We start from the raw sequence: 15358 nt of genomic DNA, 5'->3' as shown, positions 1-15358 counted from the left end.
ATGAGGCGCTTAGGCGCGTGATCGGTTTACCAGATGCTACGTGGGTTATGGATGCCAACAATACCAAGCCTAAGGGAATGCTGTTTGCTCACTTGACTAGAGAGGCCAAGACTTGGCAAATGATCTTTGCCCACTATGTCTTGCCTACCACTCACTTCTCTGAGATCCCTATGGAGATGCTTCTGCTGATTGGGTGTGTTATGGAGGGGAAGGATGTCTCTTTTCCTCGACTTATCCGACAGTGCATGTGGCGGGCGCATATTCGTGGCCTACTTCCATTTCCTACCTTGGTCACGAGTATGGCGGCCCTAGCTGAGGTCCCCTGGCTAGATGATGATGTGTTACCACCACCCCCTGATGCAGATGACAGGGAGGTTACTATTCCTTGGGGTGGTTGGGTGCACGAGAAGCCCCCAGCCAGACGCCGTTCTAGGGCTAGAGCAGTAGTGGGGACAGCTGGACCATCAGCCCCTGCAGCAGCCCCATCTTCCTCTACAGCAGCAGCTCCCTCTTCATCGACAGTTCCTCCTGCAGCACCTGAGCCCACCTACCTACTGGTCCAGCGTCTATTTCGGTTTTTAGAGCGCGAGAGACTCCATGTCAGACGCCGATTGGATCGGATGGACCAGGCGCTCATTTCTCTGGGTGCTGTGTTACCTCCGTTTCCCGACTCTCCGGCCTCCGATGAGCAGGATCATCAGGAGGAGGATGCGGAGGTGCCGACTTAGCAGGATGCACCTCCAGTTGCTCCGGACACCACAGAGACACCACAGACTCATGCGGAGCCGGTTCCACAGCCTCAGACAGATTTAGCACCTACCGTTGTGCCTTCCACTGATCCTCCAGTTTAGCATCGAGGACGATGCTTGCTCTTAAGTGTGGGGAGGTCACCGGTAGCACTTTCCTAGTTATCCTATTTTGCATATCTTTTGTATATATTTTGATACATTTTTAGTTTACTTTGGATACTTTTACTGCTTATTTGGATTTTAGATATTTTGATGCTTTTGGATATTTTTAGATGTTTTGGATGATAGATTCCATACTTTTAGTTGGATTTGTCTTTATACATTTTTGCATATCTTTCTTTTTAGTTTGTGGTTGTGATTAGAAATCATACTTTGAATTGGAAACACTTAGTCACCCTTTTTGCATAAGAAATTGGTTTTAAGCGGAAAAGGAAAGGGTAAACTAAGAAAATTTTTGCATTTTTCAATCACAACAATGCTTAGTCAAATATTGAGATTTTTCAAGAAATTTAAATATAGGGCATTAACCCAATTGATTGAAAGAAAATTTTTGGTGAAACTTGCTTGAATTCATACTTTGTGAAGCATGTATTGAGCATAGAACACAAGCTTGTGAGACTTGAGCCTATTGATGTGGTTGCATTTTATAACCACTTATTTTTCATTCTTGTGAGAAATTGTTCTCTATTTATGATTGTGATCCTTGATTTGCTTGATTCTATATGTCCATTTATTTCTTGTATTCATGCATTTGTATGATTGAGGCCATTATTTCATTAGCCTACTTACCCAAATAGCCTACCTTTTCTCCCCATTGTTAGCCAATTTTGAGCCTATGCTTAACCAACTTATTCTCATTGTAGCACATTACAAGCCCAAGGCGGAAAACCAATGAAAGTCCTTGTTTGGATCTTTGATTAGCCTAGGCTAGTGAGAGTGTTTATTATTCAAAGTTGGTGAGGCTTGAGAACATTGGATGGGATAAGAAGGGTAGTACACTTTCATAATTAGGAATTGGGAACATATTCATGTATTGATCAAATGTAAAACCTTATGCATTGATGCTCTTGTATATAAAAAAATGAGAAAAAAGAAAAGAAAAAGAAAAAAAACAATATGGAAAAGAAAAAAAATATAGAAAAAAAAGAAATAAAAAGAAGAAAAAGAAAGAAATAAAAAAAGGGGACAAAATGCCCCAAAGTAAAGCTCAAATAAAAGTCAATGCATATGTGTTGTGAAATGAAGAGAGAATGCATGAGTATGTGGAAAAGTGAAGAATGGGTAGTTAGGTTAGAACTTAATTGTATAGGATGTCATAGGTTAGGTGGGAAAGTCTATACTAATCCAAGATTCAAATCCTAGTCCACTTAACCATAAATGATCCTACCTTGACCCTAACCCCATTACAACCTAAATGAAAGACCTCATGATGAATGTATGCATGCATTGAATGAATGTTGATTGTTAGAAGAAAATCAAATTTTGGAAAGCTTGAATAGAAGAGAATTGAGTGAATTAACCCTTAAACACTTGAGTGAATAGAGCGGATACACATCCGGTGAGGGTTCAAAAGTTCAATTACATGTATTTACCCATATTATCTATATTCTTGCAAGTTTGAACTCTTTTTGATAATTCAATACAATTGTGGTTTGAACTTAATTCCTATTGCCCTAGCTCTTGTGCTTACACATGTCCTCTTGGGAATTGATTTGTTTGAACTAAGCATTTCCATTTGCTTTAGATAAATGCATTTAGATAGGATTCACGTAGTTTAGTTGCATTCAATAAATGTCACACCCTTAGTTCCTTCTTATTTTAGCATGAGGACATGCTAAGGTCTAAGTGTGGAGAGGTTGATAAACCCCATTTTTAGGGTTTATCTTGTATTGAATTTAGAGTATTTTGATAACCTTTTGTCACATTTAGCCTATGAATTAGCATGGTTTTGTTATCTCTCCCATATTTGTGCTTAAGTGTAAAAACATGCTTTTTAAGCCTTATTTTGATGAATTCTAATTTCTCCTTGATTCCATAAGATGCCTTGATGTGTTTGCTAGTAATTCCAGGATTGAAATAGGCTAGGCATGGATCAAAGGAAGCAAGGAAGGAAGCATACAAGTGGAGAGAAGCATAAAAAGTCAAAGAAGCAAAGTCAGCCATGCACGCGTACGCGCACAAGGCGCCCGCGCGCACATTGCATAATCGACCATGGACGCGCACGCGTTGATGACCGCACATGACTTCATTAAAGCAACACGTGCCTGGCGATTTGAGAGGGTTTCTGAACCCATTTTTGGTGCCAATTGCTGATAGGAAGGAATAAAAGGATCAAGGATTGAGGGGAAGGCATCATTATTGAATCTAGGGAATCATATAGCATAATTAGGATTAGTTTTAGAGTTAGTTTTAGAGAGAGAAGCTCTCACTTATCTCTAGGATTAGGATTAGGTTTAGGTTAATCTCTCTTCTTAGATCTAGGTTTAATTCATGCTTTGATTCACTTTTCCTTTGTCAATTCTTAATCTTCTCCTCTTCCTCTTTCTTGTTTTGTGCTTTAATAATTGTAATTCTTCATTTTGTTTTGGATAGATTGTTGTTCTTTTATTTCCTCTTTCAATAATGCAATTTGAGGTAATTCATGATAATTGTGATTTCCTTGATTGTTGTTGTTAATTCTTTGCAATAAATGTTGTTAGATTCTATTCTTGTTGTCAATTTACTTTGCTTTTCTTTTGTACCTTCCAAGTGTTTGATGAAATGCTTGGTTGGATTTTAGTGTAGGTTTTGTTCCTCTTGGCCTAGGTAGAGTAATTAGTGACTATTGAGTTATCTAATTCCTTTGTTGATTGATAATTAGAAGTTGCTAATTGATTTGAATGCCTCTAAAGCTAGTCTTTCCTTTAGGAGTTGATTAGGACTTGAGGAATCAAATTGATTCATCCACTTGACTTTCCTCCATGGTTAGAGGGTAACTAAGTGGGAGCAATGAACAATTCTCATCACAATTGAGAAGGATAACTAGGATATGACTTCTAGTTCTCATATCTTGCCAAGAGTTTTATTAGTTGTTAGTTTATTTTCATTGCCATTTACTTTCATGCCTCTTATCAAAACCCCAAAATAACTCACAACCAATAACAAGACACTTTATTGTAAATCCTAGGGAGAACGACCCGAGGTCCAATACTTCGGTTTATAAATTTAGGGGTTTGTACTTGTGACAAACAACTTTTTGTATGAAAGGATTATTGCTTGGTTTAGGAACTATACTTCGACGAGATTTTATTTGTGAAATTCTAAACCGTCAAAAATCCAATCATCAGTGGCCGGAAGGGTAGCCATGTTTGTTATAACAAACATCCATGGTGTGCCCCCTTTACCATAGTAAGAGCAAACCATCGAGGAATCGTTGCTGCCACATCCTGGGTTTGAAGAGGCACACCCACGACCACGTCCAAGAGGAGGACGACGAGCTTCTACGGCAGTAGCAATGGTTTGTTGATCGTCCAAAATTCCAGATGCATTTTGAAGTTGACGTTCGTATTGAACGACAAGAGCGAACACCCTGCTGACAGGCGGAAGAGGATCAAGAAGAAGAACTTGTGATCGAACTACAGAAAAATGCTCATCAAGACCTTTAAGGAATCGAATGATAAAATCTTTGTGGGTGATGTGTTTTGACTGGGCAATTACAGACGGGAAGAAGACGTGAGTTATCAATCTCTTCCCACAATGTCTTCAAAGAGGTATAAAATTCTGTTACTGACTGATTCCTTGTCTAAGAGCATAAATTTCTTATTGTAATTCTGCAATACGAAAAAGATCACTTTGGGAAAAACGCTCTTTAAGATCAGTCCATACAGAAGAGGTAGTAGAAAAATAAATAACACTTTGTGTAATAGAGGGAGTGAGAATGAAATAGCCAAGACAACACCAGATTATTGCAACGCTCCCATATTGGAAACAGAGGATCATCAGTTAAAGGAGAAGGAACCAATGAGAAAGCCATATTTATTTTTGTAGATGATGGCCATAGAAAAGGATCGACACCAAGAGTGATAGTTATTGCCAGTAAGAACAAGAGTAACAAGAACATGTTAGATTTTCACTAGGATAAATATAGAAAGGACTAGTGGGATCTTGTGCTACGTTAGAAGATAATTTTGTCATTGATTATTTGGGTTTGAAATTTTTACCATAGGTATCAACAGAGCTCTTTTTTGAGCTCTGATACCATAACAAGAAAATAAAAATAAGAAAATAAAAGATATGTATTAAAGTTGTTGTTTACATGAATATATTTATATAATATATTTAAAAAAAATTATGAATAACAAATAACAATTTTATCTAATTTGACCAAATTTTATTGAATTAGACCAAATTGATTTATCTAATTTTTTCGATTTTTGCTGAGTTTGACAAAGTTTAATCAGTTTAATTACTTAATTAGTTTAAATGATTATTATTTGACCAAAGATCAGGATACCTAACGGTAAGAACTTTCACTCAAATTTACTTTCTTTTAGAGACCATTGATAATATTTTTAGAGAGTAGCTTTGGACTTACTTAACTTGAAGTATGTGTAAAAAGTTTTGAATTGGATTATTGATAATAGTTTACCAAGTTCACTGAGTTTTTAAACTTTGTAATTATTACTTAACATGTTTTATTTTTAATTTTCAAAAAACACTTAACATATACTTTAATTTTTTGTATGCATGACAGGATGAATTTAAGAATGCTATAGAACATATTATGCAAAAAATATCTAAAGAAGGAAGTAATGCACTAAATAAGATAGATGTGTGGTATGAAATAGACGGAGTTAAAAAAGAAAGAATTTATGGACTTGGAATAGAATTTACTGTAATTAACAAAAGACCTAGTTATCGTGACTTCAATTTTCAGTCATCCGATTGGTTGCAAAGGTCAGAACACGAAGAAATAATGAAGAAAATACAAGAAGAGAACGTTGACTTGAAAACTAGGTTAAAAAAGACAAAAAGAGGACTTGAACTCATTAACCATATGCTTCACGAAATAATGAAAAAGTTTAATTTTAAAATTCTAATTCCTCAACTAGAAGGTGAAAAAACAAATGTAGGAGAGGATGAAGATGGTAAACATACGTTTGAAGATTGATTAGTAGTTGTGATGCTAGTTAGTTAATAGACTTTAAATGATGTAATTAGTAATATGAGATTGTTGCATACTTATTATTGTTGTCTATGATATTGAATTGATGAGTTATTTTGGTTATTGTTTAAGTGTGTCATGATATTTTGGTTATTGTTTAAGTGTTATTTACTTTTATGTGTTAAAGTGTAGGTTTTTTGTTGATGATTTTTCAATATTTGATGGCATAAATGTAAAAATTTAGTAAAAATGATAATTAAAAAATTATGATAGACTAAAATGCTTGGTTGCTAAAATACAGGTCCACACTTAATGACCGAATTAGAGACTGAAATGCTGGTCACAAATTAGCGACCGAAATAACATTCGCAAATTAGAGACCGAAACATTGGTCGCAAATTAATGATCGATTTAGCGATTGAAAAGTTGGTCGCTATTTAGCGACCGGTTTACTCAAAAACCGATTTAGACAACGAAAAATTTAGTCACAATTTAGCAACTGATTTGTTTAGCGACTGATACTTTTTGATAAAGGTTTGGTGGCGTTGTTAATAAATCGGTCACTAAAATCGATCACTAACATTTAGCGATCGAAGTTTGTCGCTATTTTCTGATTAGCGATCACTCAAATTAATCGCTATTCCAGTAATTTTTTGTAGTATTCAAAATAACCTATCATTTAAACTATTTTATTTCCGCTAATAGTCAATTTCATATTTCAGTTTTAAAATTGAAATGTTTTGTCTAAATTATATATAAGCCTAAATTATGTATAAATATAAAATACAAGATATAATATACAACAATATGTATAAATTTTTACCGTAATTACCTTACTTTTCGTATATTCTCACTTTCTCACCAAAGCATATTATATAAAAATAAATAAATAATTTTTCATCAAAACTTTAAAAACATACCCTCAATAATAATAATATATATATATATATATATATATATATATATATATATATATATATATATATATATATGTGTGTGTGTGTGTCAAATATATCATTAACTTTAGTTCCATTAGTGAATTTTTTTTTCTTGTTTTTGATTTGTCGACTAATTATTAGCTAAAATATATTTTAAAATAATATTAAAAAAATTATTATAATATATGTAAAATATTGGATCAAATTGATGAAAAATTATTTATTTATTTTTATAATATCATCATTAAATATATATGTATAAATAACTGAAATAATTGTATGTTTTGATTTTTATTTTTGGTTAATTGTATATTTTGATTTTATTTATATAAATGTATAGCGTATCATATTATTTTTGTTTTTTTTATATAGGTCAATTCTTTACAATTGTCTACAGCTACTTTAATTTTTTGTTATTATACATATATCTAAAGTGAAAGTTTATCTGGCCATATTCTAAGCAAAATACATTTTGCAACTATCATGATCCTCGGTTACTGTTTTGTTGTTAAGGTTTATTTGTGTTGTTTTAAATGATTTTCCTTTGTGTGTGGTCTTAAAGGAAACTCATTAAATTAATCGTGACATTTTAAATTACTATTTCTATTCCGAATATTTAGAATAATAATAAATTAAACGAAAATAATTTTATATTTATAAAAAATAAATTTTAGGATAAAAATTAGGGGTGTGCATGGGTCGGGTGAAACCAGGTTTGATGTGATCCAGATCCGACCCGAAATATATACCGGGTCTATTTATTAGACCCGAAAACCGGTCCTAGACCCGATGAAACCTATACACTTTCGGGCCATGATTATACCGGATAAAAATCGGGTGAAAATCGAGTCATTAACATTACATTACCTTGATACCCTTCTTATAAACTAGCACGTGAAAATATCCGAATTTTCAAGGCGCCAACTATTATTTGATATGGTAAAATTTACTTAGAAAATATAACAAGAACCAACTATTCTCTAAAATTAAAACATAACCATAATCAATACTAATATTGTATAATAACATTAACACCAAATATTTAAATCAATACAAATAACACAACATTATGCATTAGTCTAAAATCTTATGCATTTTAAACATAAAACATTAACTTATAGTCTTATAATAACTAATAATATAAAATATTAAGGTTTACAATACTTAAATTCCACATAGAATAGCCATCATCCATTACTAATAACACAAAATATTAATTGTATATGATGACCGGGCCGATTTCGGGTGACCGAGCCATGGTCCGGACCCGACCCGAAATAATGACTGGGTCTATTTTTGAGACCCTTACCCGACCATAGACCCAATGAAATCACACCAAATTAGTTCCTAAAGTGCTCAGGACCGGACCGGATCTTCGGACCGGACCGGACCATGCACACCCCTAATAAAAATATTTAAATTTTAAAAAATTATTTAAATTTTTAAATTATTCCTACTAATCTTTCCAATTTTCAACTTTTTTTACTATTATCATCCAAAGTCCGTCAAACTCTCACCACAGCTTATGACTTGACTAGTAGATCAAGTTAACTAACTATAACTGATTTTTTTCCTCTTGCTACCATGACCGGCTTTACAAATTACAACCACCTACGAATTAAAAAAAAAAAACTAATGACCAAAGAAAAACAAATGAAGACAACTCATTTTAAAAAATTAATAAAAACAAAATGATACACTCCTGAGTCCTGACTTCCACTAACAATAGAAAATAATTTTCATTCTATTCATCATTTTTTCTCTTGACGATATCATGTATCTAGATCTATTTGGTTTGGTAAACTCAAGTTCTTATAGGAAATCTAAATCTAGGTCGTTGAACACTTACAGAAAAGGTCACTATCAAGAAAAAGTATCTAAATCTGCACTGCATTGCTCACACACATTTAATCAAACACATGGTGGGCAGTAACAGTCGCAGTGGTACTATCATCATCAATGAAGAAGAGAGTCCCCTGCTACACCAACCACACGACGAAGCCACTCTCATACAACGAACATGCTCCGAATCAAACAGCCTCTGGCAAATTGCTGCCCCTTCCATCTTCACCCGCCTCGCCATGTTCTCCATCACCGTCGTCACCCAGTCCTTCGCCGGCCACCTCTCCGACATCGACCTCGCCGCCTTCTCAATTTCTTGCACCGTACTCATCTCCATCACCTTCGGATTCTTGGTAACCATTTTCAACTTTCTCACATTCCTCCACGTTTCTTCCATCTTCACCAACCCTTTCGGTTTCGTTCCTCTTTAGCTGGGCATGGCGAGCGCGCTTGAAACCCTCTGCGGCCAAGCTTACGGTGCCAGAAAGCATCACATGCTGGGAATCTACCTGCAACGCTCGTGGCTCGTTCTCTTTTTCTCTTCGCTCTTCATGATTCCGATTTTCGTGTTCGCATCTCCGATCTTGAAGTTCATTGGACAGCCTTCAGCGGTTGCGGAACGCACCGGTTTGGTTGCCATATGGCTGATCCCTCTTCACCTCAGCTTTCCCTTCCAATTCTCGCTGCAAAGATTCTTGCAGTGTCAGCTCAAGACACGTGTCGCGGCGTGGATGGCAGGTGTTTCGCTTGCCATCCACGTGGCAGTGAGTTTGGTTTTTGTGTCCAAGATGAAGGTTGGGATTGTTGGCGCTGCGCTTTCTATTGGGTTCTCGTGGTGGGTTTCGGTTGTGGGAATGCTTTCGTACACTCTCTTTGGTGGGTGTAAAGATACATGGACTGGTTTCTCTTCTGAAGCTTTTCTTGGACTCTGGGAATTCTTCAAGTTATCTTTTGCTTCTGGCATCATGCTTCTGTTAGTGTTTTACGTAATTCCCTGTTATTTTGTGTGGTTTTCTAATTTTTAGAAATGCGTATTTTAATAAAGAGTGAAGATGGTGTTTTTTTATATTAGAGAAAAAATAAAGATATCCTATTAAGTACTCTTTGTAATTTTTGAGTATAATGTGTGTGATATTGCAGGTTAGAGAATTTCTATTACAGGTTGTTGCTTATAATGTCGGGTTATATGGACAACTCTGAGGTTGCTATCGATGCTCTTTCGGTTTGGTATGGTAGATTGAGATTCCTAGTTTAGCTTGGTATTAATTGCATCCATAGCTTTTCATTTATTGGATTATATTTTATTTTGTTTCGGAATTTTGACCTTGGCAGTAATACTATTTATGCTTGGGAATCCATGATACCTCTTGGATTTTTGGCTGCATCCGGGTATGTTACTTGATTGTAACTCAACCTTTCTTCCTCTCTCAAAGCATGCTAAATAATGGATTGATAGTAGGGAGAAAAGTATGAGTATATTGAAATGTTAATTATTGGATGAGAAAATGCTCTAAAGTTAGTGTTATTCTGCTATTGCTCTCTATTTGGTTGTTGAATGTTTCCTCTCAAATTATTGTAGCAGTTAGTTCATGTTATACAAGTTCTCTTGCTGAAATTTATCTAGATGAACCATGAGATCCTTATTATTATCATTTGTATTCGATTTTGGATGAGTTTTCTCAAGAGAAAATTATTTTCTTTCCCCTGCTTCCAAATCATGTTACAGTTTCCTAAACATGCTTCAAAGTTTGTCAATGCTTGACATTTTAATTTGTAACTGATTTTGTGAGACAGAAACTAGTTGATCTCTTGGAGATTATTGTCTATATACTATGCTGAAAACTAAGGTGCTCTTGTTGTCTATAAGTCAGAAGTTCCAAGAAAATGTCCATGAGTATTCTTGAAGATTTTCAGGTTAAGATTTTCGTGACTTTTTCAAATAAAATATCTACCTACATGGATGAAACTTCTCAAAAATCAATTAGGTTGTAGACTTTTGTCTATGATGTTATATATCCAGGGTGCAGCATCAACTTGAGATTGTATTACAATTTACTAGGTCTATAAATACACTTATCTTCACCACATAATATTATCAAACATAAATTCCTCATTATTAGATATAAGCAAATAATTGCAGAAACAAAGTCCAACTGTTTAATGATACCGAACTAACAAAAATCCCACCTGTTTAATTATATAAAACTAATTCTCTGTCAACTATAAAACCAAGTAATTTTTTTTTCTGCTTTACATAATTGATTGACATTATTTAACTCAGGGTGCGTGTAGCAAATGAGCTTGGCGCAGGCAACGCAAAAGGGGCAAAATTTGCAACAGCTATTTCATTGCTAAACACTGTGGTGGTGGGATTTATATTTTGGTTGATAATTATGATCTTCAATGAGAATCTTGCTTTGATCTTTACCTCAAGCTCCGCTATTGTCCAAATGGTCAATGAGCTGTCAATCATGTTGGCTTTTACAATTCTGATTAATTGCCTCCAACCTGTTCTTTCAGGTTAGTATCTTTCTAATATCGACTTTAATGAGCACCAAAGTCGAATCTCTGTCAATGATGCAAATTCTGATGTTATTTGTCTCCAATAAATATGTGGTATCTATTTGGTCTTCACTTTTCTCAGGGGTAGCAGTGGGATGTGGAAATCAAGCAATAGTGGCATACGTTAACATTGCAAGTTACTATTTGATGGGAATGCCTCTTGGGATCCTCCTAGGCTGGTTGCTGCCTTCGGGTATTATTGTAAGTCTAGCTTATACCTAAGTTACCACAAATATATGCCAAATATAAGAACTTGTTAGGTGGTTATTAGGCATTCGAAAATGCTACTTGTCCTTTAAATTTCAGCCTTTGGTTAGCCTTTAAATTTAATAGTATATTATTTTAATTTTTTATACCTACTTTCACGATATCAGTTGTTTAAAAAATTCGGGAAGTTACTTGCTTTTTATTTTTTCTCTTCTTTAAAGATTGAATAAAGGACAACTCTCCTCTAAAGATTGAATAAAGGACAATTTTTAAAGGATATCTAGTTGCAGTGTTAAACATTTTTGTTGATCATAACCATAGGGAATTAGGGATAGGATACTCTAGTCAAATGTGACGAATAAGATGATCTAATTTAAATTGATTTAGACTTAATTATTTTGTATGTCTTCATAGTTTCTTTAAATTTTAAATTAGGTCTTTTTAGTTTAAAATTTTGTAATCAAATCTTTATATTAGATAAAAAATTTCAATTAGATCTTTTCTAATTATATTTTTTACTGAGAAAAAATACAATTTTTCCGGAGTATTCATTTTTGTGTTTAATGTAAGGATGAATTATGAGATATTAAAAACAAATATTCAAGATTATTGCATTTTTTTCTAAAAAATAATAATTAATAAGAATTTAATTATAAATTTTTATCTAACATAAAAATCTAATTACAAATTTTTAAATTTTAAAAATCTAATTTAAAATTCAATAAAAAATTATAGAGATTAATTGAATAATTAAATCTAGAATTTATATCTAATAAACAATAGTAAATGAAGTATCATGTTGTATACATATCATAATATTAATATGTTAAAAAAATGGGTACAAACTCATAATTTATGTTTATTGCGGATAATGTGATGCACGCTAGAACTTGCTATAAAGTTTGTTTTACCTAAATGATTAGTTAGCTGTAATTGTTATCATGTCAGGGTATGTGGACGGGAATGTTGAGTGGAACGGTCGGTCAAACGTTGATTTTGATCGTTATTACGATGAGATGTGATTGGGATAAAAAGGTATGTAAGAGCATCTCTAATGGGGAGCTCCGTTACTGTGTAGTTAGAGAAAAAGAGGAATTGGAGCATTGGAGTGAAGAGAGAGTGAGTTCTCTCACTGTTTTCAAAAAAAGGGAGTCCCTCTGAATGGGGACTCCCATTGCTCAATCAACACTTGTCAAATGGCAAGTTAGGTAAAAAAATAAATAGTTATATAAAATATTAATTAATTAAATAGTTATATTAATTAATTAATAATAATTAATTCAATAATAATTATAATAATTAATTAAATTAAGTAATTATAATTTTATTTAAGTAATAATTTATATTAATTATTTAAATAATAATTAATTAAATAACTAAATTATAATTAATTTATTAATAATTATAATAATTAATTAGATTAAATAATTATTTATTTATTTATTTAATAATTTATATTAATTATTTATATAATAATCAATATTAAATATTATTTATATTTATATTATTATATTAAAATAACCGTTGTAAAACTAGCTGTTGTAAAATTAGCTGTTACAAAACTAGCTGTTATTATGTTACCGTTATTATTAATAAATTTAATATTTTGTTACTCTATATATACCACTTAGATACACTTCTATTCTCACACTATCTATTACTCTTCTTTATCTTCTTCCAAGTTTACAAAATCAAAGTTCTGCTACTATTATTTTTTGTTCGAAAAAATGGATCCAAACCAACTCAACTCTTTTTTCAATTACTTACAAAACTTTCCTCAAATTTCAAATACCCAACAATCTCAAACCTCAAACTCTCAAGTTCCAAATCAAAACTTCAAACTACCAAAAAGGGTATTTTTCTTGTAGTGTATAGAGTTTAATTATATTTTTTTTTGTATTAAGTAATTTTACAAATTAGTGTAACTCCGAATTATCTATTGTGTATTTTTGTTATATATGAATTTATTTAATATTAATATCTTTTAATAGTGAATTATTTTTAAATTTAAATATTTAAATTACATTATTAACAAAAATTAATTATATTAATTATAAGTATTTTAATTAATTAATTAAGTGGGACTACAACAAGGACTAAAGTTAGTTCCTCCTAATGGAGAAGAGAGAGATGCTTTGAGTTCCTATTTACTGTTTATAACGCAAAAGTTGATGTGGAGTTATTTTTTATGACAAGTGAGCCATAAACAAAAATTGGGATGAGTTCCCTATTGGAGATGGTCTAAGAGCAATGAGCACTCTACTATATACGCTGATGACAAAATCTACTGTTTTCGATTCCATATACCTGAACTATATAGTAAGAACGCTAACTTTGGTTAATTTGTCATGATAGGTACTGAAAGCTCAAATTCTTGTCAAGGAGAAAGCACTAGTCTCCAACCAGTAACACCCAACTTTCACGAGGGCGTAAAGATTCGAACTCATGTATATGCTTCGTGTTGGGTATATTCGTGTTGGGTATATTAGTATGAGAAGATGACAAAATTTTATATTTGTGTAGTGGTTTTAAGACACGATTAGATCGCTTTATTTAGAGAGATATTTGTCCCACACTTAGTTGTTATAGGGTTGATGACAATATTCTCTCATGATACAATGAAACCTAAAAATTTCTTAATTAACAATAATAAGAAATTCTCAACTTTCTTGAACAAAGAAAAAATTTTAATAGTTGATTAAAATGTACACTTAGTACTTGTATATTTAAAATAGTGGAAATGACTTATTTATACATATTGCACGTAGCAATTATGATTAGTTACGTATACAAATGGTTGTGTCTTTTCTATTGTCAATAGATACAATGTTTTGAACATACACAATTCTTAAAGAGCTGTGTCCTTTTAACCAATAGACACAATGTTTTGAATATACACAATCTTTAAAAAGTTGTGTCTTTTCAACCAAATGGTAGTAAACAGTTAGTAACCGTTTATTAATATTAATAATAATATTAATAATATTAATTAATCAAATTTGTAAATATCGATCAATCCCCCACTATTTACAAAATTTAAACGTCATATAAGTATATGCATAAAAAATGTGTCACTAAAATTAAATATTTTTTTAGTGTAAATTCTAAAGTTCTAATGAAGTAATAGGTGTCTAATCGATTAAACCTATACTCCATATGCTAGTACCAAAAATCACACACATTACTTATACCCTCCAAGTTCAAGAGTTTATAATTTTAAGCACTTATATGACTTTGTGTTCATCCTGGTTTCATGAATATTTATGAGAATAAAACCTCTAAAATTCTCGATTAGAGCGGCACCACTCTTATATTCGTATAGGTGGAATCTTTTGATAGATAATATTATCATTCCATTAAGTGTTTAAACTCACCCTCTTAATTTATTGTAAATAGCACTAAATCCTATACCTTAGTGCTCCAATTGTTAAATAACTTGTTATTACCCATTAAACCTTAAAACTAGTGGTCTACTAGAATAAAGTTGGGTTCCCATCATTTAGTAATAATAGATTTTAATCCCATTTTAGCAGTAGTCTCTTTGATTTTATCCCTTGACAAACTTTTAGTCAAAGGGTCTGCTAAATTTCCTTGAGATCTTACATAAGTGATGGTAATTACACCATCATCTATTAGTTGCCTCGCAAATTCATGTCTCAAACTTATATGTCTAGACTGTCCATTATAAACCTTATTATATGCTCGAGACATGGTTGATTCACTATCACAGAAGATTGAAATGGTTGTCGTCTGTTGTGGCCACAGCTTTATATCATATAACAAATTTCTTAACCATTCCACTTCTTTACCTGCGGCTGATAAAGCTACAAACTCAACCTCCATAATAGAATGTGTAATACAAGTTTGTTTCTTTGAGGCCCAACTTATTGCTCCACCACCTATGGTGAAAATCCATC

At 32.7% G+C, this 15358-nt stretch overlaps 1 protein-coding gene across 2 annotated transcripts; it reads left to right on the top strand.

Moving 5' to 3' along the window:
- The first annotated feature begins 8541 nt into the window (after positions 1-8541).
- Positions 8542-14197, top strand: LOC112706210 (protein DETOXIFICATION 27). Of its 2 annotated transcripts, XM_025757387.3 has the most exons (8): positions 8542-9025; positions 9104-9645; positions 9813-9899; positions 10005-10061; positions 10954-11192; positions 11317-11435; positions 12390-12476; positions 13797-14197. In XM_025757387.3, exons 1-8 carry the CDS (start codon positions 8750-8752, stop codon positions 13848-13850), a joined length of 1461 nt encoding a protein of 486 aa, XP_025613172.1. In that variant the 5' UTR covers positions 8542-8749; the 3' UTR covers positions 13851-14197. The 2 variants fall into 2 exon arrangements, with proteins under 2 accessions (XP_025613172.1, XP_025613174.1); XM_025757389.3 differs by lacking the exon at positions 12390-12476.
- The last annotated feature ends 1161 nt before the right edge of the window (positions 14198-15358 follow it).

Source organism: Arachis hypogaea, chromosome 8 (genome assembly GCF_003086295.3).
Source record: "Arachis hypogaea cultivar Tifrunner chromosome 8, arahy.Tifrunner.gnm2.J5K5, whole genome shotgun sequence".
NCBI classification, from domain to species: domain Eukaryota; kingdom Viridiplantae; phylum Streptophyta; class Magnoliopsida; order Fabales; family Fabaceae; genus Arachis; species Arachis hypogaea.
Note: the sequence above shows the minus strand (reverse complement) of the source record. Positions and strands in the feature narration are given on the sequence as shown.

Coding starts and splice junctions, on each gene's coding strand:
- LOC112706210 (XM_025757387.3), top strand. CDS start 8,750: ATGGTGGGCAGTAACAGTCGCAGTGGTACTATCATCATCAATGAAGAA. Junction 10,062..10,953: donor GGATTTTTGGCTGCATCCGG/GTATGTTACTTG, acceptor TATTTAACTCAG/GGTGCGTGTAGCAAATGAGC. Junction 11,436..12,389: donor TGCTGCCTTCGGGTATTATT/GTAAGTCTAGCT, acceptor TTATCATGTCAG/GGTATGTGGACGGGAATGTT.